General features: G+C 39.7%; 1 protein-coding gene across 1 annotated transcript in view; it reads left to right on the top strand.

Moving 5' to 3' along the window:
- Positions 1–25825, top strand: part of LOC124302932 (beta-1-syntrophin) — a 238097-nt gene that overhangs the window by 148422 nt on the left and 63850 nt on the right. The window contains exon 2 of the mRNA XM_046759533.1: positions 14734–14922. Within this exon, the coding sequence (XP_046615489.1) occupies positions 14734–14922 (189 nt within the window). The remainder of the gene's footprint in view (positions 1–14733; positions 14923–25825) is intronic.

The raw sequence follows: 25825 nt of genomic DNA, 5'->3' as shown, positions 1-25825 counted from the left end.
AGCTGGTGCCAGGCATAGAAACGTTGGGTGAAATTCACTTGGTGAACGAAGCCTGCATGTATGTAGCCGGTGGTAACGGAAAGCGGATCCCGCAAAGGTTCCCCTGGGTCCTGCAGGCAGTAGACCGACCGCCGCGTATCCATCCAATGATTTTCGCGTCGCGTCGGATCCGAGGAATTTCCACATAACCGCAGAGAGTTATACGGCCTGCAGGATGCACTCGTAACACGTTCGCGTTGCACCGCCCAGTCTGCGATACATGTTCTTCTTCCTCCTCGGTGTCTCTTCTCCAGACGACCAGTTACTTTAACGGGTGAGACGTGTCCCCGCATAACGCGGAAATATCCTTGCAGACTTTTCTTTATACCAATTTTTCACGCTCTGCATACGTGTAATACATGTATACATGTATATATAATATATAATATATATGTATATGGGAAATTCCATGCGAACCCGACCAACGTCCTCACCGTTTCTGATTTTGTTAAAATATTTTTTCCGCAACTGTCCCAACCCCGAAACAGTACCCTGAATTTTTTTCAGATTTTTCATTCAATTGCATAATTATTTATAAGTATTTGAAGAGAATTTTAAAATGACAATTTTCAAAATTCTCACAAAATTCTCATAAACTGTGTTTTCTATTCCGAATATTTCATGACGGGGTCCGTGATGGGACGTTTCTTTTTACATTTTATTTCGCTACTTTCAACTTTTTTAGCCAACTAAAACATTCTTCGAACGGTCTGAAAATTCCCGAAAAATTCTCAAAATTGCTTACCGCTTAAAACATTTCTAAACCTGTTCCCATTATAGAACGATTATTGATTCTGTGATATATTCTAATAGATCGATAAATATTCGACACACGGTTTTTGTACGTGTTAATTAAACACTTGACCATCAAAAATCAATTTTTCAGGATTTCTCGACAATGACGCAAATGTTTTCAGTGAAACGAGTTGGATATTATTCATTTCTCAACAGGTTTCATCCCTTATTTTTGGGGGATAAACATCAGTGGTGGTTGTTAAGCCTCAAACAGCTGAATCATGACGCGAAAGGTCTAATATTTTTTGATGTATTAAAACATATCACAAAATGTGAAAAAAAAATGTGTAAAAAAGTGAATACTCGAAACTGGTAAAAATCTTTGGATAATGACTAAGACCTGATGCGCAAAAATTATTCTGGGGTGTTCTCAATTTTTGAATTCTGATCTTTTCCCCACCCCGCAAAAATAGATGTCTGCTGCGTGATACCCCCAACCGCCAAGTTACGACAGGGGCAATAAAGATGCGCGTTCAATATTTTTCTCACTTTTCGTAGTTCCCCATGGGTCTACATCAATTTGATTCCCGGATGAAAAGGCGGCAGTGACTTTAGAGATGGTGGTAGGCGCGTGGCTGATATAATCTCAAGAGAGAAAGCGAGCGAGAGAATTTCGAGGATTCTTCATTTCGTCCTTCCTCCTCGGCTAGGAATGAAGGTGCGGTAAATCGAGATGGATGAAGAGGAAATAAGAGACGCCGGAGTCGACGCGCGAGGGTGTAAGGTTAAGGGTGAAGGCGAGGGCGAGGGTAAAGAATAGAGAAAAATTCGGCGTCTTCCCTGTAACGAAGTGCTCCGCAAGCCACCGTCGCATGACGCACATCCTGTAATAGGCCCGGCTATAAGAAGAAATTCACTCTCTTCTGTAACTCGGTATCCAAAATCTGACTTCAAACTATATTTCCGAGCTTTGGAATAAATTCGTGGGGGGATTCACTCAAGGAAGTCACAGATTGAACAGATGAAAACTGTGAATAGATCGAAATGAAGTCACTAATTTGATCAGAATTATAGAGGAAATCGTTGGGGATCATTGTGAATCGCTGGAAATCATGGTCAGCTTCAAAGAAATCAGATCGATTATAGTGCTAGAAATCACGGATATTGCTGCAAGGTTTCAATTCGTTAAGGTTGATTTCCAGTAATTTTTATTTATCACGTGATTTCGCTCGTTTTCATTGATTTCTAATTGTTATAAAGTACATTTCACTTTGGTAGCTGTTAAAAAGATCATTAACTAGAACGCTGAGAAATCATTGGCAATGAATGGAAATCACTTGGCACACTGTATATAAATGAATATAATGTTAGGTGTGAGATAGAAATTGATGAAAATTATTTCAAATCAATATCTATTTTCTTTGGATGAAAGTGAGGTTTTTTTCAGTCAAAGAAATCTGATTCGACACAGGAAAAAAAAAGAAAATGTTCAGAACAACGATTATTGTTATCGAGTGAATCGACGGCACATTTATTGACAATAAATCAAGAAAAAAATATCTTCCGCCATATTTGGTCGCCATATTCGGTAAAATCAACGAATCTTTTCTCTCTTTCTCCTCCTCCCGCTGTCTCTCTATCTGTGGGATGGATATAGGTGCGGTTAACTGACGGTAACTAACTCAGCGTAGGACGAGAGGGGATGAAAGAGGGGAGGATGTTCGACGCGCGTCAATAATTCACCGGTTTGTTCAACTCTTCCGATTCATCGGGGCCAAATTGAACCCGTCAATTGCCATCGGCCGTCGCTCATCCAATTGTTGCGTGCCCTCGTAAACATTTTTTCTTCTGTCACCCCGAAGCCCGATCCCTCATCCCTTGTTTCCCGGTTTTAGCCATTCCATGCCGCGAACAATGGGAGCAATGATCGAAATGTTAATTTCACGGTTTCCACACGACCCGAAACCATCCCCGTTTTTACACATCTCAACGTAGTCGTCGTCGCAGGCTTATTATAATTATGACAATTATTATAACCTGGGTCGAGCGTGAAACTATGTACCTAACACCTCAATTTTAAAGCCACGGAATTATCAAATTTTCCTCTCATCGAAATATTCTTCAACCGCTTTCACCGCCGGTTCCGCAGCAGGTCCGTTTTATTGCATTTACGGAATGTGAAATTGAAATTAACTCGTCTAAATTACCCGTCACATAACGTTTCCGTCATATGCGTTTAATTTACTTTTACAGGCCCGAAAAAAGAAAAAACCAACATGCTGAATTTATCAAATATGAGATAAAGAAATTTTTCATCAATTCAAATCAATGCGTTTTCCGTTCACAGCAGGGTATTTTTTTTTCTGTTCACTGCATTCTAAGAAGAAAAAAAATTTTTTTTAAAGTTTAAGACCAAGAGAAAAATCGAATGAAATGTGAATTTCAAAATTACAAATTTAGATATTATACGTTTTTACTCATTTTTCACTTACTTCTTTCATCTGTAGATTCTAAACCAAAGGCATGCCAACTTTCATGTGGATCTCAAAATTTTTGTTCTTCAACAAATCATTCGTGAGAAAAATTCGAAGTGCATCGATTGGGATTATTCGTTCGAAAATTGGATTTTCCTGTTTTTGGAAGTGGTAAGAATCGAACCAGTGGTCCAAAAAATCTCAAATCAGATGAAAGATGGTTTTTTTTTTTTTTTTTTGTACAGTACACCATACTTAAGAAATTTTTAAATCTCTCGTGGGTTTGGTATAGAACGCCTCATGTATATGTACATCCATGCCTATGTACAACGCACGTGATCTATACGAAATTTCACATTACACAGCTGAGGTACAGCGACGCAAACTTTACGTTACTCCTATTTTCTCGTTTTACGCCAGCGTTTTATCTAGAGCGCGGTTCGCGGTGAGGTTGAGAAGATAAATAAAAGGACAAATTAAAGGGGCAAGAATGAGGGAGGAGGGTGGAAAAATAAAGAAAAGGAAAACGCGTGCACGTATATATGTATAAAAACAGGTGAATGCAAAAGCAAGGAAAAAAATATGCATACTTTAACGAGTAAAATATAACCCAAGCTTTTTTCTGTTCTTTGTTCTTTTTCTCTCTCGCGATTCTCTCTCTCTCTCTCTCTCTCTTTCTCTTTCCTCTCTCTTTTACAAGCATCCCGGAAAAAAAACCCTCTGAAGTCGAGATAAAACTGTGCTTTTACGGCCCGCTTATTGGGACGTGTTCGCAGTCTGGTTCTTCGTTACTCGCGCTATCCACGATTTAGGTTTAATCTGTACGTAGCTTTCCTGTCTATCAAATTTCCTCCCCTCGCCTTCATGTTGACACGTCAAATTCGCTATCAATTTAGGCTTCTCGTATTCGCATGAAGTATACAGCGTTTGAAAATAATAAGGTTGTATATTTTTCATTTCCGTCAAAAATGATAATTGCAAAATTTACGTACAATTGAATTTCACTATTTTTCATACGTTTAAATACATGTTTTTGCATGCATTCAATTGGTATAATTTTTTAGTCCAATGTAAAAAAAAAAAGAAACCAACATCAGATCAAACCAATGAAATATGAAATGAAAAAAAAATACAGATGAAACTTCCATATTTTAAGAGCGATTAAGGTGTAAACGTTGGTTTCATACATACATATGTATATCATATACAGGTGTATGTGTACAAAAACTAATCTTTATTGTACACAAGGACGATATGTCCGAGCCTAGACTGTTTATGTTTATATTACGCTCTTGTGTCCCCGGAGCGACAGGTAATAACTGATTCTTGTTCAGTGCCTCAGTGCGTCAGTCGTGTCGAATATTTGTGAGAATGCGGAAGACGTCACAAGCCTCGCGGTGAATAGAATCGTAAGTTGAAAACCCACTTCCTATACTAAATAACGTACTCCTCAGTTTCTGATCGATTGTAAAAATTAAAATCCGTCATTTATTTACCAAATGGTAAAAAAAAAAAAAAAAAAAATTGTTTCTCAATACGAATAACACAATTCTGTAGTTTCGAAAATTTTCTTAGTCTCTTACGTGCCTTGGGTGTGAATTATTCTTGAAATTTCATCGTAATACCATAACGTGTCGATTGAAACGATTTTCTTATACAAATCACTTCATTATTTTCTTTTTTTAATGTAGACAGTGAATTAGAATATCGTATAGAAAAATGTGCTTGCAATCGTAACTCGCGAGGTGTTTTCACGTTTGAATTTGTGCTAGCATGAATTATTCACGTGGAAAAGAAGTACGAAGCACTTTGATATGCGGTCAGGACTAACGGTTCGATGACAATAATAACCGACGACGCGAACGTATCCATGGTGCATAGCAAGTGTGACGCTGACGTTGAGAGTGACGTATAATCGATTTTAGTGTAACTACAATCGCTATTCGAATCGCTGTGCATTCTGTATACCGTCCTTTGATGAAAAAGGTTAACTGACGTCGGTATAAAATCGGGAAATCGGTGATTAATTGCTTTTTAAACAACGGGAGAGTGAAGAGAAAAAATTAAAATGTAGTCATCGATTGAACGTGGTTTTTCTATGTTTCTTTTTTAATTTTTTATTTAATTTACTCTCTTCTCTTTAATCCGGCGGAAATCATTGCTTGTGTACAGACCATTCCACTTCAATCGCCTAAAAACAGATGCACGAGAGATTTTCAGGGGGCTCTGAATTGAATTGCATTATTATTCAAAATTCGAATTTCAAAATTGTGCCAGATACATGAATAACCGTCAATTCGGGTTTGAATCTTTTTTTACTCGATTTTCCCGAAACCATTCATTATTTAGAAGAGCTTTTGATTCGGCAAAAATTCAATATCCGCTATTCAGAAACGGCCACATGTAACAAGGAATTTTCACTATGTGAGAGACGCGTGTTTAATTTTACAGCTATATGTTAACGAAATATACAAAATTTGGTCCAGATATGCGAAAGATTTTTCAAACGAATTATTTGCCCATGGTTTTCTTACCGCATCAAATTTTAAAATAATATTTTCGGTACGACGAATTACAGAAGTATTTATAAAAGTTCCGACGTCGAAATCATACGTTTATATGTTTATGTACCGATCCAACTTTTGTAAATATTAATAAACATCTCGCGATAATTAACAAATTAATGGGATTTTCTGAAAAACGTGAGAAAAAAAAGTCCGAGGGATGATGTACAATTGCTTAGACATTGATTATTCGTTTCAAATTGTTTTAAATCCGACTAAAATTTACTATGTATCTTGAATTTCACTACCCAATTGCTAATTTTATTCAGAAAATTATATTCACTGCAACGAAACTCGAAAACTTTCTTTCCCGATGGGGTTGTTGTCGTTAATCTTTTAATGAAAAAAGTAGAATTCTGTTCCAGTGAATCTGGCACAAACAGTTTATTCGAAAAAAATAAACAAATAAACAAGTAACACAAGCAATCGTGAGGTAAAGTCAATCGAATCTCCACAAATTGTTTACAATTTACAAACCGTCTTCCAAATTGAAAAATATTCATGTCGTACAAGCTCTATTTTATAATTTGAGTATTTTCCTTTTTTTTTTTCTTTTCGTCAAGTTGCAATTTTCGAATAATCATCGCCGCAGCATTCTAATAGATCCATATAACGAATACTCATTGGGCGATTGACGACCTTTGTTTCCAACTTATCATCCTCCTTGGGGAATTGGAATTCATTGAATTTACTCCCCGACCGCCGTTCGCCTTAGGAAAACCGGACGCAGTTATCATCCCTCGTTACAAGCATCGCACACAGGGCCGGTCCTTGTATTTAGCGGGCAACTCGCGGTGGGTTTGTGATTTATTTCATTGCCATATTAACGATAATAAACTTGGCCCCTCCCCGCCGTTGCTGCATGCGTAGCATTGTTTTGCCTTTCAATTAAAACAAGCGTTAGTTCCGGTTATCGTGTTTCTTGCGCTTCCGACGCGGCGCGTCGCGACGCCCTTCGATGAGCGCGAGGGGCGATCCCTCCTATATCTTCTTCCACGGCACACACACACCCACACACACAGCTGGGATAAAAGCACGCCCGGGATTTATGCCCCTGTATATTTATACGCGTTTCCGGTATGTTCACATGAGCATGCAGAGACCTCCGGTGGATATTTAATATCTATTGTCAGCTGGAAGGCGAAATATTCATTCATCCCTCTCTATTTTTTTGTTTTCGCAGGCGGGTGAGGGGAAAAAAGTAAAATTACCATCGGGGTAATTATTGTATCGCAGAACAATGTTAATTACGAAGGAATGATGCAGGAACAGGTGTATAATAATGATAACTTATGTATACATACGGTATATTTTATACATACATTTTTTCCATAATAATTATATGGGAGTTTTCCCTAGGGTGGAAAGACGACCGTGCATAAAATCGAGTAACTCAAGTTAATGAGATTGTCGGTGTACTAACGGGAAATACATTTCTCTGATTCAACAGATTTCAATTTATTTTCATCTTCTCGTTCCGTCTGTCTCTACATATTCTTCAAAAGATGCGGACCGTTTTTTTTTTTTTTTTTATTTTTAATTCGGTTCAACGAAATCATCGTACAATCCAATCTGTTCATTTATTCATCCATTTGATTATTTAACACTCTCTTATTAGTTGTGAGTACTCAATAATTTAAACATGCATCAGGAGTTAAGTGCAAAAAATATATTTGAAAAATCAGTGAAACTAAAGAACGTAATTGAATCAAAGTTCAAACAGTGGAATCGAGTTGAATTTACTATAATATTAAAAGAATCTCTCCTTAACCGGCGAAACATATTTTCAATTGCAAATTCAAGTGAACGAAATTTACGTTTTGACTTTTAATTGCCCGTTTAGGGTAATGTTTATTCGACAATTTTCAGTTACCGACTGCAAATATCACCTAGGAGCTGATTTTTATCAACGCGGTTAACTGAAATTAGGTAAACAACTAATTGTAGACACTGACGAAGTCTCGGGATGATTCCTCCTCTGCGAGTTTGATTCAGCTTATTAGCTCCGCTGATTTTTGAACCTTTTTTTCACACGATTTCCGATCATTTCTTCAAAAGTTATTTGTGCAATCTTATTTTCGTTACAGACTTTGAATCGATTTTTATTAATTTCAAAAATTGTAGCAAAAAATCTATCGTTGTGTATGACATTTTGGAGCGATTGATTCAACAGTAATAATTTTGACAAGCGACAATAAAATCCGGGTGCATTTCCTAACTGAATGATTTCTCTCTCCCACCATTAATTTTTCACGAATAAAGTTTTCGTTCACCTCACGTCTAGTAAAATATCAATGCGAAAAGAAATGTTCTCATCTGCTTGGCATTAAAAACGTGAACGACGTAAAAAAAAAAGAAAAAAAAAAAACTTCCAGTCAGAGAATATCAGGCGAGCAGGTGGGCGGAATTTTACCGAGTCGAAGTCACGTATAGAAACACGTAGTAAAGCCGAGGGTTAATCTTAACTCGAATAACGTGCCCCGACTTCTCTTGGTCTAATTTTTATCCGGGCTTATTATAACCGCCGAAGGGATAGCAAGTCTGATATTCCAGTTACCAGAAGGGATCTCTCCCGTTTTCTTCATCATTTTCTTTATCCCCGGTTAATGGATTATTTGATGTAGATTTAAACTGAAGCGAGGGCTCAAGTTGACCAATTGAATTTTTTAATAATACCTACTTATATATAAACATACGGCTATACATACATATATACATTGTGTATAGGTGTACAATCTATATATAAATATATAATATTTATGTCATTCAAAAATTAATTATATAGAACGCCTCAAAGAGAGAAAAACGGAGGGAAAAATTCTATATACACTTCACACACCGCTAAATTAATCACTTGGTGCGGTTCAGCGAGTTGTTGGAACATTTTCGGCGGCCACAGTGATTTTTAAATGTGCGCGTACAGAGAGGAAAAAAACGTTCGTTTGCATCGATCGATCGAATGCAGCGCAGTCTGGATAAATGTGCGTGTATGGGGTTTTTAGAATTTGTTTTTTTTTCAGTTTAGTTTGCTTTTTTCAATGTAGCACAAAATCAACTAGACAAATGAATAAATAAAGGAAGAAGTGAATGAGGAAAATCAATACAGTAAAGTTTTAAAATCAATACGATAACATAAATGCGTGAACCCCCTAAATGGAGGTGGGTGTATTTTATTCGTCAGAATGTGTCATATTCACGCCTGAAAGAGTATTTAATCGAACGGATTTTCGCGTCGCGTATTTGGATATACTGTACGATCGCTTCGGGCGAAATCGGTTCTGATTTTTTAGGAAATAAAACAACCCTCGATTATTGGATGGGATGGACAAAAAGGAAGCGAAGAATAAAAAAATCCGATAATAATTATAGCGGTAATTAAAAATGGTTTCGAATTACCGAAAACCTAATATATGTGTGGGTGTACATGGATTGAAGGAGGAATCTAAAAGAAAAGAATAATGAAGTTTTGCGGACATCGAACGGTGTGAGTGAAATCCGATGCGGGAAAAAAAAATAAATAAAAACTAGAAACAAGGAAACGAAACTCGAAATCAATTCGGTAATTGCCAGAACCGTGTCGAAAGGACTTTTATTTTTATTCTCGTTTGTTGAGCACTTCGTTTTACGTGTAACTCGAGCATTTTGCAATTCATAACCTCGAATTTTCACCCCTGCGTTGAAATTCGGATGAAATCGTTTCGAAATTTATTTTCAAGTATATTTGTCGGGACATATCTAATCTTGTTAGCACATCGAACAGAGAAAACGTTGAAGCGAAATATTTTTCGTCAAAATCTCAACTGTGGGAAGAAAAAGAGAAACGAAAAAAAAAACACACACACGTAGAAGAAAGATTTACTCGCTTCAGAATCAACAAGAAATTCGTCGCAACTTTCTTGTTTCTCGACTGTGTGAAGTCACTGGCTCGTAAAAATTTCATTACGGAGTTTATGTTTACATATATTATCCCCATGCATGTACCCTTGCGAAAAACAAACATTGTGCTTGACGAGTTCGCGTGAAATTCACCAAAATTAAAAGGGAAGTAGAAAATTTGAAGAATCAAAGGGAGGGTAGAAAAACAAATTGTTTCACTCAACGCTCGTTTTCTCTTTTTTTTCGCTCGTGCCGCCTTTTTTCAATTATCTTTATTTATCATCAACATGTTCTCCGTATAAAAATTACCAAGCACGGCTAAATGAAAAGCGTTTGAAAAAGGTTTTTAAAAAGTTGTATCATTTTTATTTATCTTAAAAAATTGTTTTCTCGTTTGTTTCTCTTTCGTTTCTCCAGCGAGTGAAACGGCACGGGGTTTTATACGTGTCTGAAATCGTTGACGAGAAATTTTCTGGGTAAAGAATCTTTACCGGTTATTAGGCCGGGATAGTTATAAGGAGGCGAACTCGTTGCCACGGGGTGAAGGCAGGTGGCGGTGGCGGTAAGTTGGTAAGGATATTGTTCCCATGGCGATGCCCTGAGTGGTGGAACTGTCTTCCAGTTTCCACAATATTCGAGCGTTTATCTTAACGACGCCTTCCTTCGAAGACCAACTTCGTTAAGTGTTCCGGACTTTGCGAGCCTCTCTCCCTCCTCCCTCGATTCCTCTTTCTCTCTCCGCCTCGTTCTATCTTTCGTTGTATTCCTTTATTGCGTACCCGCAAGGAAAGTACTCGAGGTCTACCCCCGACCTGCTGATTTGCTTCATTCGACGATGTGCTGAGAAGGGGGTGGAGGGTTGATTCCGAATTTTTGGGTCGCGAAACTTGAAGTAAAAAAATCAAACTCTGACGGAACATCAAAGTTTTAAATGATCTCAAGCCCGCCGTTCAAAGTTCCGAAAGTGCGAAAATTAGAAAATTTAGGAATCTCAAACATCGAAATTCTGAATGATCGAAGATTTTCTGAAATTTCACCCCTTCGATCTGTCTTTGTTTTGGATTTTAGATATTTTTACGCTTGGAATCCTGGTCATTCTGGTTTTTGACTTTTCTGATTTTTTACACCCACTGGTTGAGTAAACTACGCTGTGTGAGTATATTTTAATTTTCAGAATTTTACTCCGTCGGAACCTTACTTTTCGGAAGCTTACAATTCGAAATTTTGAGCCGACGGGTGTCCGACTATTATGAACTTTGTTGTTTCGTAAAATTTTGATTTCTGTACTTCAAGTTTCGCCACCAAATAACTCGAAATTAGGCGCTTTCGGAACTTTTCAAATTCGGAACTTCAACCCCGCTCCATGTTTCCGTACGCACTTGAAACTTTTGACACGTATTTTTTCTTAGGTGTTAATTTCGGCGTTGAAAAGATGGGAACCACCCTCAAGGCTTATCTTCTAAAATCGTTTCTTCAGGATTTCACGATAACCATGTGAAATTTTGTAAACTCGAAGAATTCGCAAAAAATATACGTGTTCATGCTTCTCCTTTGCATTGAAAGAAGAAGTAAACAACGAAGTTTGTGGGATAAAGTCTCTGCCAGTAGCAATTTAAACGATCTCTGAATCACTTCAGACATTTCAGAGTTGTTCCAAATCTGAAATACTCAAGAGGCAAAGCCTGTTTTGAACACTTGATTTCTTCTCGAATAATCGCATTCTGCGGTAGCTAAATTGGTATCTTGTATATTGCAGAATTTGCATGAGTTATTACAATCGTAGGTAAAATATCATTCTTCACATGAAATATTTCAAAATCATCAATCGGAATCGTACATATATAAATGCGTAATGCTGAAATACATGAAATAGTCGAAAAATTTCGCGGATGAGAAAATTTGCAAAGTGAATAACTCCGAGTACATGAAATTTCCACTCGGTTTAAACGACGATTACTGGAAATATCTGTAAAAATTCATAACTTTCCTCGACAGTGGTACGAATGTAATTCTATCCGCACTAATGTTTTTTTTTTTTCTAAAAATCAATATATCCCTTCTCTGATAAAGGCAAATACAACACAAAAAGGAAAAGAAAACGCGTTCAGGTAATACTCGCAGTTCACATGAGTGCAATAACAAGCTTCCGATGGCAAAAACTCCAACGAATAGAAATCACTGTGCGTGGGTTCTAAATTGAGCTGATCATCGGGTCGTGAATAGCGATTAATGACGTCATCATCGGAAGGTCGTGCTTCCGGTAATTACCCTCAGCCATGGGCGAGGGCGTTGGGATTCTACGGAGCCTCCTTCTCCTCCTCATCGGCCTCCTTCTTTAGGAGATTAGACCGAGGCACGATCCTGGAGGACCTTTGATTCAGGCCCTGCCACTCCTTCGCCCGATTGATAGCTCGCCGCAATTTCAACCCCGATCGCGATACAAATTCTACCTTCATTTATCTCTAGCTCTGTGTATTTATGTATCATGTACAATGCAGGGTGAATCCGGAGGTAAAATTTTCTCTTGAAGATTCTAGAAGGGTTTTTTTTTTCAATCTTTCAGGCTGAATACACGCACTTTTTAACTTAAAACTGCCTTCACTATGCTCGGAAGCTTGTCAAGGTTTTCCAGAGCTTTTTGATTTTCAAAACGTACAAAAGATGTACATGAAAGCTCTTGGCCGTATGAAATTTTGCAAGGATGATAAATATTTTGGAGATTTTGGAGACCACGCGAGTAGTAAATTATACAATAATTATATCGCGATCAGAATTCAGACGCATCTGCTTAGATTATTATTAATTACTTTGTTGTTTTATTCCTTTTTAACAACAAAAAAAAAAACAAAAACTAATGATGGTTTAAGTATTCCAAATTACCGTGTGAAACACTGATAATACATGTTACACAGATTGAATCACGACATCTCTTTGTGTAAATTCACAGACATACATATTAGAATGTTTCAGAAAAAAATAATGTGCAATTTTCCACCATGGCAACCCCTAAAAAGTTTGTTTACGCTAAAGGAAAGGTTCTATCTAAAGATGAGCGCTCTACGTTATGTAAAAGATCGCGATCATTGTCAGTTGATCTTTTATTTTGAGATATTTTTTATTTTTAATTTGTGAAGTATCGTGAATAAAATTTGTATTTGTTGCTTACATTAATCACAATATCACTTTACGTAACAAAGAAAACCCATACTCGTAATAATAAGTTTCCGGTTGATGTTTGAGAGATGGATCTGAAGATTTTTTTCGTTAATAATTCAAGCTCATTAAATAGTTATATTTAATACGGACTTTTAAATTAGGAAAATAAGATTTCCGGATAATATATCGTTGCTTTATGAATCGTGATCTTTAGACTTTAAAATATAAGTGTCAGGAAAGAAATAATAATTGAAATGCTACGTCGTGTTTCCATAGAAATTCAAAAAAATGTGTAAAAAAAAAAAAAAAAATGAGAAAAATCAAACGAGCGCGATCTTTCGCATAACGTAGAACGCTCATCTTCTCACAGAATCTTTCTTTCAACCCAAACAAACTTCTCAGCATTAGCCACGGTGAAGAATCGTAAATTATTTTGTTCTGAAACAACCTAATGCATATATACGTCTAAGTGTACGTGAAGTTTTTTGTGCCCCGGCTGGCCGATTTGTCTGTGAGTTTTTTTCTTCTATGTGTATTCATACACCCACGTACGCATATATATATAATATATATGTATATATATATGTATGTAATATATGTATTGCTCTCTCTCGCTTTCTCTCTCGCCATGCGGCGCGAAATTGAAATGCTTGAAATGCTCAGCGGGTGCCCGGGGCTATTTTGGATACCACAAAGAGTTGGTATACTCCTGGGACACCCGGGGGCTTCAGGGGTATCGCGTCTGGCCGGCGCAGTCCAGAATTCACCCCTGAAAATCCTCCCCCTCCGTCATATATGAGAGTATAAGGTCCTTTCGGGAGACCGATAGAATGCCCCCCTCTCCCTCTCTAGTCGCCCCCTATTCCTTCTCCCCTTTACCGCCACTCTGCGGGAAATCGGTAAAACGTACTCTGCACTGTGTGCGTGTGTATGCGTGTATACGAAAATGCCAAATCTTCCCCAATTTCTTTTTATTGCCCAAAACGTGTCTTCGGCGCGAAGAACTCCCTCAACTCGGCTCAACTCCAATCTCTCTCTCAGTCTCTCTCACTCTCTTACTCTCTCACAACCATTTATTCGCATTCCGCGGGATTTCTCTGCGTACTGAATTTTCCATGAATGCGGACTTGAACGCACTGCAGTTCCTCTTAAATTTCTAAAGAACGAAAACCTCTGCTTGTATCGTGAAAATGAAACTTATTCGTGGTGACATCGAGGTACGAATATTATATGCGTACAGTTTATCGGATTATTTTTTTTTTTAAGTAACCCTGGATCAGAGCCAATCACAGATACATCTGTGGTTTTTAACTGCTTCTCACAATCTCTGAAGAATTGCTTTTAATCTGAAGTTAAATCAGTGTTCTCGTTTCTTCCTATTGCGCTATGTAAATATGCTGTTCGTGCTTTTTTTTTAAATTTTTTTGTTTGAAGTATAGAGAAAATTGGATTGTTCGTTTTATAAAATAACGTATATTTGTTTGATCGTATTTTCTATTAGGCGCACCGATGAAATATCATTCAATTGATAAAAAAGGATGTGGAATAGAAACTGTATCTGAATATCTGATTTTTCAGCGTACGTTGGCAGTTTGAAAAATTTTTTTTTGTTAAAATACCGAGTTACAAGAAACGGTCATATCTTAACTTCTAAAAAACAGTAAAAAAATGTCAATTCACCTAAGCAGCTGCTGTAAGGTTCAACATTCTCAAAAGAATATGAAAATTCGGAAACGAGGTATGAAAAAAGAAAGGAAAGATTTTGCTGGCTTGTTCCAATGAATCTGCGAATGAATAAAAAGTAGAAGAAATATCTGTAAAATATTGTCTCAAATTTCTCGTTCGAAAATTTGATTGTAAAAATATCGCCTCGATGATTTTTGTTTCAGTGAAATACCTTCGCGAGGTTACGCCTTACTTCCGCAAGGCATCGATAATCCAGGAAGTTGGGTGGGAGCTTCAGAGAGGATTCTTGAGCGCAGCTCCTCCACCTCCGAAGTCGCCGCCGAGAGCGGACACTCGATACCTTCCACTCCAACTATGCAGATTGACCAGAAGTCATCCCTCTTCCGATCCAGGTAAGCCCGATAACTGGAGTCGTAGATGGCTCTTGAAAGTCTCGTTTGTCCCCTTCGTGAGGTGCGGACGATATAATAAAACACGCCTCGATCCTCTGGAGTCCTACGGACTGGATTGGCTGATTGACGTCGTTCCGGATCGCTTCGCTGTCTCTGCGACTCTTATTCTCCACTCGAATATCGTTACGCTTCGGGCGGGCGGAATATCGTCGAGTGGCTTTGTTCATCCGGTCCTCGTGATAATTTCGACACCATTTTTTCACCCCTCTACAATTCACTTGCACCAAGTATTTACAATTTTAGATTTGTTGTCGCCGTAGACCGAAATCACATCCTCTTCTCACTGCCGTGATAAATATTTACTTTATCGGAAGTGTTTCGGAGGAGTTTAGGGATGGGGGAATAGCGGTTGAATCTAATAAAATCAAATAGCAAATTTTTATTCGAATATCCAATCGAATGGTGAAGTTTGATATAAGCATTTAATCAAATAGTAAAACTTGATTAAAAAATCTCATTCGGTAGTGAAATTTAACGCGAAAATCGAACCGAATATACGTGTTCAGATTATTCGAATAGTTCTATTAAATAGAACAGTTGACATCCCTCAAATAATTCAAACAGTTGGAACAGTTCCAATAGTTGCAATAGTTACAATAATTTGAATTATTGGCATGATTTTTGAACAATTTTAAAACCTTAGGAACCACAAGATTGAGTTCCCAAAATATTCACCGAGTTCGAATTAGATTTTTCTGGATTTGGGTGAAATTTTATTCAAATCTCATGAACATTCAAACGATTCGAACTGTCTTATTTATTGGAATAGTATTTTTACGCACATTTACTTGTTACGGGGGAAAAAATATTGAATCAAACAACCGTCTATGCGTAAATCAACCGTAGTAAATTTATTAGATTTCTTAACATCTTATTCTAACCAAACAAAATATCTATCGAAGGAATAAAAAATCAGAATGAACAATTTCTTTTGTTCATGTTTTTTCTCCGCAAAAGATTTGGATTAGTCCCTTATTCTTCAATCAATTTTAGTTTCAACCTTCTGCCTTTCAAATTGAACATTTTTTTATTCTCTCACCTCTTCCATATTTCCATCATTAATTTCTAAACCGAACAGACGAGGACAGTTTGAGATCCACTGTGCTCAAATATTTCGGGCTCATGGTGAACGATGCGTCAGAGTGAAACGGGTTCAATAAGGGACCCTTACACACTGCACACTATATAACTGTCGTAGAGACAATGAGATTAAGATTTATCAACCATGAAAGTAGTGCCACAGTAAAATTATGAGATCGTGAGCTGGAATAATTAATCTCACAGGTCTCCTTACGGGCTTCTAGACTAATATTCGGCGAAGGTGAAGCAATTTATACTCTATGCAAAGAAATCTTTTTCTCCCTCGTCTTAGACCGTGCAACTTTATTATTATACCTAGTCGACACTTCAACGCTTGTAAGGCTGAAATATATTTCGTTTAAAAGAGTATTAAAAACTCACGAAATTGAATAAACACCACTTCTTTCTTATTTCTTAATAAGATTAAGTCATAGGTACCTTATATATTTACTGGTTTTGTACATGTGGACTCTGAATTGTCCGTGGTTATCATTTTTATCTTCAATTCAAACGCGTTTTTGACAGGCTGTAACTTTTTTAAAGAAACTCAACTTGTCTCTGGGGGTGCGTTTCCAGCTGGTACATATCGTATCTCAGCTACAGTATCTAGAAAAAAAAAAAAAAAAAAAAAAAACACCGCATTACCATAATTCCTTCCAACATCACGCGAAACTCTGAAAATTCTAGAAACTTCTTAAAACAAATTCTAGATTTTCCGTTGGCGTATTTGTGAGAGCATATTTGGCTGATGATCTGAAAGCATAGAACCGCGGTGGAATCCGTATGACCTAAAATTATAATTGCTTCCGGAAGCTCTCGCGGTCTACTTGTCAAATCGTATTTGGTGACAGTATTCCTCATTATTGGCTTCCTGGAGCTCGACGCTTTCTAGCCACTTACCGTAATCTTGGACAGCTGGGTTGTTAGGTTACCGTGACAGGGAAGCAACTATTGCGTGGTATGAAATGTCTGCGAAACTTGCCGATATATTGGCATGCACATTTAACAACCTGCCTCGCATATATTTACATCCGTCACAGAAAATCATGTGACAGATTTAACGGCTGAAACTTGAAAATTTTAAATAATAATTTGAGAGAAAATACACGATCGCTTGCAACATTTTTTTTTCATTTAACCAGAAACGGCATTATTCACAATCAATATATCTTGTGCTTTATTGAAATAAAATTGACGTTAATGAATTTACGGGGATATTTGCTAACAGAGAATTCATTTGCTATCGAAACTATCCATCTGATTCGTCGAAATTCGACAAACTATTGTACGACTTGTCGCATTAAAAAACAGAACAGTGTTCTATCATCTTTCTACAGTGTTCAACGAAACGAACCTAATTCCTTGTTCGATTAAGCGATCTGTACCGAACTTCTTCTGTTCTCTATAAAGGAAAGCGGAAATCCTTTTTAATAAAGTTGAACTCAATTAACATCGATTTCGCCTTTCAAACTTCATTTTTATACATTTTTATAACGGGATCGGCTATGTCTTTCGGTTTATATCCAATCTCCCTTTTCTGGACAAGAAAGAAATGCGGGTATATTGTTGCCAGTAGCTGCGAAAATAATGTACCTTATACACAACGGTGTAATGTATCTTTCTTTCGCGATTTGGAATAACATAATTTATCTCTCGACTGGCTGGTTCAGCCTTGAAATCGAGTACTTCTCCGATTCGCTTCGTCTGCTCACTTGTATAATAATCGCGACATGTGAGACAATTTTCAGCCCCCTTTGATCTCATGGACTGTCGCACCGCGATAATTTGGCGAAGGTGGGTACATAAAACCGTTTGGCACCCTGAAGGTGCAGAGGACGAATGTATATAATAACAGTGAATTCGTTCTTGTCGCAGGAGAAGCGAAAAAATGTTGGCGAGCCTCGTTTACAGCTTTTCGGCGGTGACCCGGAAATTTCAGGAATTCACACTTCCCGGATTCATCTCAGGGGATTCCCCTCTAAAGTATTCTGGAAATTTGAAATTACTTCAGATCAAGTTTGCGCGCGTTAAATTTTCCTTGCCATTTGATTTACAAACGATTTCTAGTCCTTTCGAAATGTATAAAAATGAATCGATGTACGGGTTTCGTGCCCTATAGTTGAAAGTGCGAACAAGGGGCAGAAAAATGCTCTCTGAAACCTGACGGATTTTGTTTCGCTTTGCCTCTTCGGCCCCTTTTCATCCCTTCACCCTTGTACTATAACCGTGATCGAGGAGCTGAGAGTATCGTGTTCCGGATTTCTTCAACAAAGAGCTTGCGGCCCTTGGATATCGCGAAGAGGCGACCCGACACGATATTGATTTCAAGTCAAATAAACACTCCGTAGTAGTCGGGAAGGAGAGGGTGCAAGCATCATGAAACTGGGACCGCGCTCCGAACCCTCGCGCATGTGGAAACTCCGAAAACTACGAGCAAGTTGACTTACAAGCACGCAAACATTGCTCCTCGGAGTCGGAAGTTCACGGCAGGCCGTGTCATACCGTACTCTGTGAGAGAAAGGGAGAAGTCATGGAAGTCTCATTTCCTCCGCTTAACCGGGTAAACAAATACTAATTAATAACTTGTCAAAGCTAGCTACTACCGCCCCTAAGTTGCCAAGACAAGACGATATCGTCTCACCTAACGAGAGTCTCGAATCAAAGTCTGCATCCTTGGAAGTCGAGAAAATATATTAACCGATGTTGAAATCATTCCTTCGCAAAGTTCAGTGGAATTCATGCCATCGTACCAAGGATTTCTTACTCTCAGTAATTGGGACCATTTGGTATCGAGCTTTTTTGAAAATGAAAGAACCTGTCACTGATTTAACTTCTCTTTCTCGTCGGCAATTAAACGGGTTACCAGCCCTCTAACCACCCTGTAACGCAACTGTGATTGCTGAGTTTACTTCGATCGTTGAGCGTTGGTACTGTCGGTTGAAGCCAGGGCTGCAGTGCGAAAGTTCGGAATCTTAGGGGTGTTGGTACCGAGGTATGGGATATTATTTGGCAAAGGGTGTAGGAGAGTCGGGTCTCGGGGCCAAAATGCTTACAACGGTTAACCGAGTTAACTCACAGAGAATTTAATTATCCATCTGTGCGTGAGCTTCGACGGTGAGAAACAACGTGGAAGATCTTCACGTGATACGTTTTCACCACCGCGTGACGTGGAGTCAAATTCAAGATGACGAGCGAGAGTAAGAGTCACGGTTAAAGTTACAGTAAGAGGAAGATAACATCCTCCTCACCTTTGTCCTGAATTCTAACTGTCACTCGCCGTTCTGAAAAAAGATTGCGCATTTGATCAAAATGGTGAATGCATTGTCAATTTGCCGAAGAGAAAGGTCAAATCAATCATTCAGACGCACGAGTCTTGCGGAAGAACGATCTTACTTCTTCATTGTAGCGACACTGTCCCGTTTTGTTCGGGTCTCTTTTTCTTCGTCATCCAGATAAGGTATTATTATTTTTCTTTTTCCCGATGATAAACGATTGTGGTTATGTTGTGGCAAAATTTTCGTTGGCTCAAACTGGTCGTTTTACTGTACGGACGGGTGGTTGAGTAGCAGTATTTACCTCGTGGCAGGAGGATGAATGATGTGTAAGCAACCCGAGCAAGACGTCAACATTCTCCCACCGAAAAATGACGAATAACTCAGCGAGCTTTCTGCGTCACATTCCGTTCCTCGAGCCCTGGTGTTTGATTACCTTGTATATTCCGTTCGGTATTTGTTCAGGCCACTGGTATTCAGGTGCCGGTGAGTGTAGTCACACGAGGCACTTCATCATTAATTATTTTCCGAAGGCACATTGTGGCAGGTTGTGAACGTGCCCCGCGTACGGAGGTCACCGAATCGATCCGTCATTCCTCTTATCAATCGCGCAAGCCATGTAGAAATTTTTCTTCTTTTTTCCTTTTCTTTTCTTTTCTTACCTTCGGAAGCGAAACGACCGGGACAACTTTTTAGATTTGTGGGGAGCTTACCCCGCAAGAAGCAGTAGTCGTCAGCAGCGAGAGACGGTTTTACAACTTGTTCACTTCGACTCGAACTTTTCATCTGTATCGACTCGTGCACCTCAATCTCTATATATACTTATCCCAGACAGTCTTGCCGTGCTTCGTGTCCAGACAGCTCGAAAGCGAGAAGAGACTCGAATCACGCTGAGCATAAAGTTCAGAGCAGATAGATCCACATCGCCTCGATTTACTCTGCTGAGAATAAACGTCGCACTGCGCGGAGACCTTCTTATCTTGACAGGGGTTACTGCGATATTTGTCACTCCCTGGAATTACCAGACTTCGTCTCTGAGCTAAGATGTTTCCGGAAAATCACTATCGCAGAGATGTACGCTGGGTGAAATGGGATTCAACGGTTTGGCCAAATTACGCACTTCTTTCGATTCCCACTTCACTTGGTATGCTAACCTCGGGTCAATACCAACCAGCGATTGATATTTAACAGAAGCAATAAGGAAGGTCTTTGAGGATCTCTTCAGCCCCTAACGATTCTAAAATCTCCCGGCGATTGCGAATAAAAAAAGGAAAGAAGGCGGTATAAGCTCAGGATCCAATCGAACCATCGTGGTCAAATGTCGAATACTCCTGTAACCTTGGTAATGAATTCAGGAAAAGGTGTTTTCCGAAATACCAATACCGCCGCTCTGACCTTTCCTGACTTTTTCCGGTATCCGCTGAGTAGGCTTGTGCGCCTTGCCGGTAGTTTTAAATAACTTATTGCGAGGTTTATACAAACTTATAGGTGAGAGTAGGTATAAGCTGGATTAGCGAGGAGCAACTTCTGGGGGTGAGTGGCTTGAAGAGATTTTCTTCACCTCGCTAGCAACCGCAGTGGTTTGAAAGTGGTGTAACACACACACACACACAAACACACACACACACACACACACACACATACACACATAGAATACATGCATACATATATGTACAATATGTACATATACGTAGTTGGCCAGCCGCGAGGAGTCGGAACCGCAAGAAGCAGGAATACGAGTGTCCTATATTCGTCGCAGGTTTTAATTGAATATGCAACGTGCACGCGTCCGCTTTAATATCGACTTTAGAAGCATCCTCCTCTACAGTGCAATAAACGAACGAAAGGTAGAGAGAGACTTTATAGTGGCTCGGAAGCGCGAAAGATACCGCACGTTTCTGATTGCTTTTCTTACTCCTCTCATACCTGTTCCATCGTTTCGTTCCTCCTCAACTCTCGTCTCTCCTCCTCTCTCCAAAGTGTGGCACACACTCGGGACCTGGTTTTTTCCCTTTGTTTTTTTCGATGCTCTGTGTGGTGGGAAGTAAGATAGCTTTATAGAATTAAGAGCCTATTCGCTGTTCGTTAACTTGACGATAGTGCCCGGCGGATGTCGACACACCCATGGTTCCTATCTATTCGTGGAGCTTCCTCTATTTTTTCCTTAGGTTTTTCTTCTCTTCCTTTCCTTTCCTTTCTTCTTCTTGCTCTTTATTTTATTAGCATTGATTTAATCAGACGATAAAATGGACCTCTTTTCCTCGCTCCGGAGAAGCTTTTCTTCTTACTCTCCACATGCTGCGGGGATAGCCGCTGGACTAACAAGTTTGTTTGACGACCTTCAGCCTTGCCCGAAAAATCTTTGGAAACACTCAACCGTGTACCTACCAACCGTATATTCGCAGTTCTCTTCTCTGGCCGATGAGGCTCTGAATCGAGTGACGGGGCCATTATTTGTAGTAGACTGTATACCATCATTACGGTTCCACTAGTCGCTGAGAACACGGTCAAATCCTTGCGAGCACTTCTTATTTTTTGTTTCTTCATTTGCAGTAATTTTGATCTTGGAACCCTCAAGATCTTGCTGCAATTTTCAAAACTACGATCGGAACGCGAGTGGATCAGTTCTTAGTTCGAATGTTTGAAGATAATGGAAGAATTTTTCATAAAAATGATGCCACCATCGAGGCGCGAATCTTGCTCCGTGCAACTTTTTGTCAATCAGAGTCAGCTGGGAACGTAGGTAGAACTTCAAAAGACTAACAGGCAGACGTAGACGCATTCAGTGTATCAAACAGCACCCACCCCACTTCACGCCGAAGGCTCTAATTAATTCACGATCAAATCACTTTGATCAGTAACCCATATATCCTCGAGCCGATGCGCGTTGGACCTGGAGAATTGTGCTTGGCAGCTAGCGTGAACCAGCCGCGTTGGAAACACGGTGAGTAAGTGACGGCGTGTGTTTGTATTCGACTTGTATCATGCAGCCAAACGATATCATGCCTAATACTCGCACAATAATGAATTCAATGATAATCCATGCGGTAGGTTTTTGGAACGAGGAAGAAGAAGAGGAAGATACCTTGTCAGACATGCTAATAAGTTCGGGTTGACTTCTAGAAGGGGTTTCGAGTGTTTACCCGATGGCAAGCCGTCCGGGAGGTGGAGCACCAGAAGGAATAATATTGGGTCGAGTCATGCATAAAAGATTCGAAAGGCGTTCGATCACTTCCACGTGAATGATGTTCAGTCCGAAGGATTGCGCTGCAGCCTTTTGGCTGAATATAATTCCTTCCCCGACGACTTCAGAGCCACCGCCTTCATTCGATCTCTCGTCGTTTCGCTTCCACTTCTTGCCCATTCTCTCTCTCTCTCTCTCTCTCTCTCTCTCTCTCTCTCTCTCTCTCTCTCCCTCCATCCCTCCCTCTCTCCTCCTCACGCTCTCCCTCCCTTCTTCTTGCTCATGGTCTCGAGCTCCGTCCACCCTTAGTTACACTTTTCTTTCCCTTTCACCCTAAAGGGTTTCTACTTCCGTATTCGCGATTTCTCGGCTTTAACGCGAGCTCAAACGACCTTTAACCCTCGCCTCAGAAGTGGGTACCCCACACCCTTGTCTACGGTACCATTGACTAACGGGCTTCACCCAACGCTCTCTGAACAAACAAGTTTCGGTAATCGCCTCGACAATTTCTCACCCTGTGCTAATACCCTGAGGATGAACAGCAATCCCGTCCTACCCCATCAGCTGGGCCTAAGCAATAGCAAAAAAAAAGAAGGCTAAAAAAAGTGAAAAAAATTAATCCCTATCTCGCAGTACGAGGTGTGATTCCTGCATAGTGGCTTTAAAAAAGATAGTCCCGAACGATTTGCTCCAAAAGTTCTTCAAACGGAGCAGGACTTTGGTATCTTTTGCAAACTTGAGTTTTTTTTAAATCTCACATGCGAATGTGTACATATTTCCATCGTGACTACGAGACGTTATTGATTTTGGGATTTGTTGCATCAATATCCGTATAATCACCGAGCAGCGTAGTTATGGTGACCCTTTGTAAAATGTGTCAGTGCAGCAACAGCAGCGCTCTGTACACGTGGAGAGTTTGTAACGTACTTATAGTTTATCGGCTGATAATCTGGACGATTGAATGTCGATTTCCCCTCAACTGTCGAAATAGCCTCAATATCGGTTCATCACATCGAGTTCAGTGTTGGGGAGAATAGCCAGTTGAACCCCGATTCAGATCTCCCATAAACAGGAAGCAATGTGTGTGAGATCCTGTATCCTGATCCAATGGTTCTTCTCTCCGACTATTGTATATGCGTCTATCAAGCTTTAATCCACTCTCCGAGCATTTCAAGTACATCGCGATATTCGCCGCGACATTGACAAGTGTGCTTTACCCCGCTTGAACACCCTCAAAAACTTCCATCCGCTTTTTGACGCACGATCGGCCTTTTTCATTTGGCGAAAGGTGTTCACCCGTGATATCAAGCCCGCTTAACCTTCAGCCAAATCTGAATATGAAGGAATAAGAAATTATTGAAATTGAAAAACAGGGTCGTTCTACTTGAAATTATGGGATCGACACCTGCAAAGGTTGCGATATTTGACGCTGGTTCACACACCAGTGCAACATCGTTCTCAATTCCAGTCCCGAGGTTGCTGTTATGAAGTTGTCACCAACCTCCGAGATTGTAAATCAGGATACGAGTGAATTGGACGCCAGCTAATACCATGGGGAGACTTTGACTGATATTAGGAAACAAGTTTCACGCGAGATTAGCGACTGATAGAACGATGTCGAAACTTGGGGGCGGGCCCGGATTCCACCTCCGAAACGTTTAACCTGCCGTGCGCTGTAGGGGTTGGCTGGTCCTTGAAAGGGACAATTAAATAATGCTGACGCATTGCTAGCTCCGCACCTCTACGATACTAATTTACTGCACAGGGTGAATTACAGTCGACTGCCGTGTGCGACTACCACGAGTAATAAAATGAAAAAAAGTACATATGTAAAAGGGGGATATATTTGGAACGAGGGTGAAAAAAAAAATAAAAATGATAATGAATTTAAAAAATGTGGAATGTTCCTCGCTTATACACCGTTGAAAAAAATATTTCAAAAATTTTTAATTTCTAACGTAAAAAGGGTGGATCTGTTTGAAAAATTCATGTTAGTATCTCATAATTTTTGTTTTCTTTATTTCACCACCTCACACAAAAATTATTACTCCAAAATCCTAATGTGTTAGAGGCACATGCCTGTGATTATATGTACGTGGCATTGGAAACAATACGGTGCTGTGATGGTGACCGATTATATTATCGGGGGTGCCTGCACGGGAACATTCAATAACAACGTGGATTAATAACAGAATTTATGTGTTTATCGGTGTCACCCCGATACGATTGGCCCCGATTGATAGCTGCATAACGGGCGAGGCAGGCATCCAGGATCATTATACGCGACACAAGTCGTAATTGAAGCTTTGCCGGTGAATAATTACAACGAGCTTGATAACTCCGGTGTTTGCTGGAAGCAAGTGAACGTAACGCTACTGCCTACTCTTCGGAAATATTCTCCGTATAATAATTGCACTGTCGGAATTGCGCGAGTGTGGAACGGTAATAAGCGACTGAAAACACATTCGTGGAGTGAAAAAACACAGACGGGGGGAAATAAAAAGAAACACAAACAAACAAACAAAGATTATTGGCCACCTAGACGGGGGGATAAGGGAGGAATGGACCTGGCGCGGCGCGATCACTTCGCCAACAAATCGTGATGCCAAGGCGTACGTGACTCCGTTAATGGTTTCCGTCGAGTTAACAAGGTTTCAGACCCTGTGGGTGGCTTTGGAAGGCCTTCGGAGCCTTAGGGGACAATAGTCTGACATTAGCCCCCCTTTCCTGGCTCCCCCTATCTCCCATATGTCGGTTGAGCTGCCCGTCGACCGGACCGAGGGGACTGACCGTAGAAGCCCATCTTCCGCGGCCTAATTGTCGCCAGTTCACGTGACCTGACTTTGCTAGAATCACCGTCGGCCGTGTGACCCGCTTTCACGGTATCAGTATTTTCTTTGCCGAATATATCTTTGATATCCACCATCAATATCAGTACCGTACCGTTGGATGATCAGTATCCTCGAAATAGGATTTAAAATTTGTCAGTGATAAGTTACTTGATCCAAGTTTTTTGTCATTTGGAAAGCTGCGTTGCTTATGGGGGAACCTGATCCCGTTCACCTGACACATGCGTATCCAGTGTCGAAAATATATTTACCTATATCTTTTATACGCCGGAGAATATTTATGTGCAGTCTGGAAGTTGGAGAGTCCTTTGCCCGCGGTATATTCTCTGCCTTGTGTCAACCGCAGGATGTACCGACTGGCATGATACGAAATACAGTATAAACATGTGATTTTTTACTGTCTGAACACCGAGCAAACATACGTTATCGAGTCGGTGATTGGAAAAGTTCTCCTGGTG

This window comes from Neodiprion virginianus, chromosome 4, assembly GCF_021901495.1.
Source record: "Neodiprion virginianus isolate iyNeoVirg1 chromosome 4, iyNeoVirg1.1, whole genome shotgun sequence".
In the NCBI taxonomy this organism is placed as follows: domain Eukaryota; kingdom Metazoa; phylum Arthropoda; class Insecta; order Hymenoptera; family Diprionidae; genus Neodiprion; species Neodiprion virginianus.
This window is presented reverse-complemented; position numbering and strand designations above follow the sequence as displayed.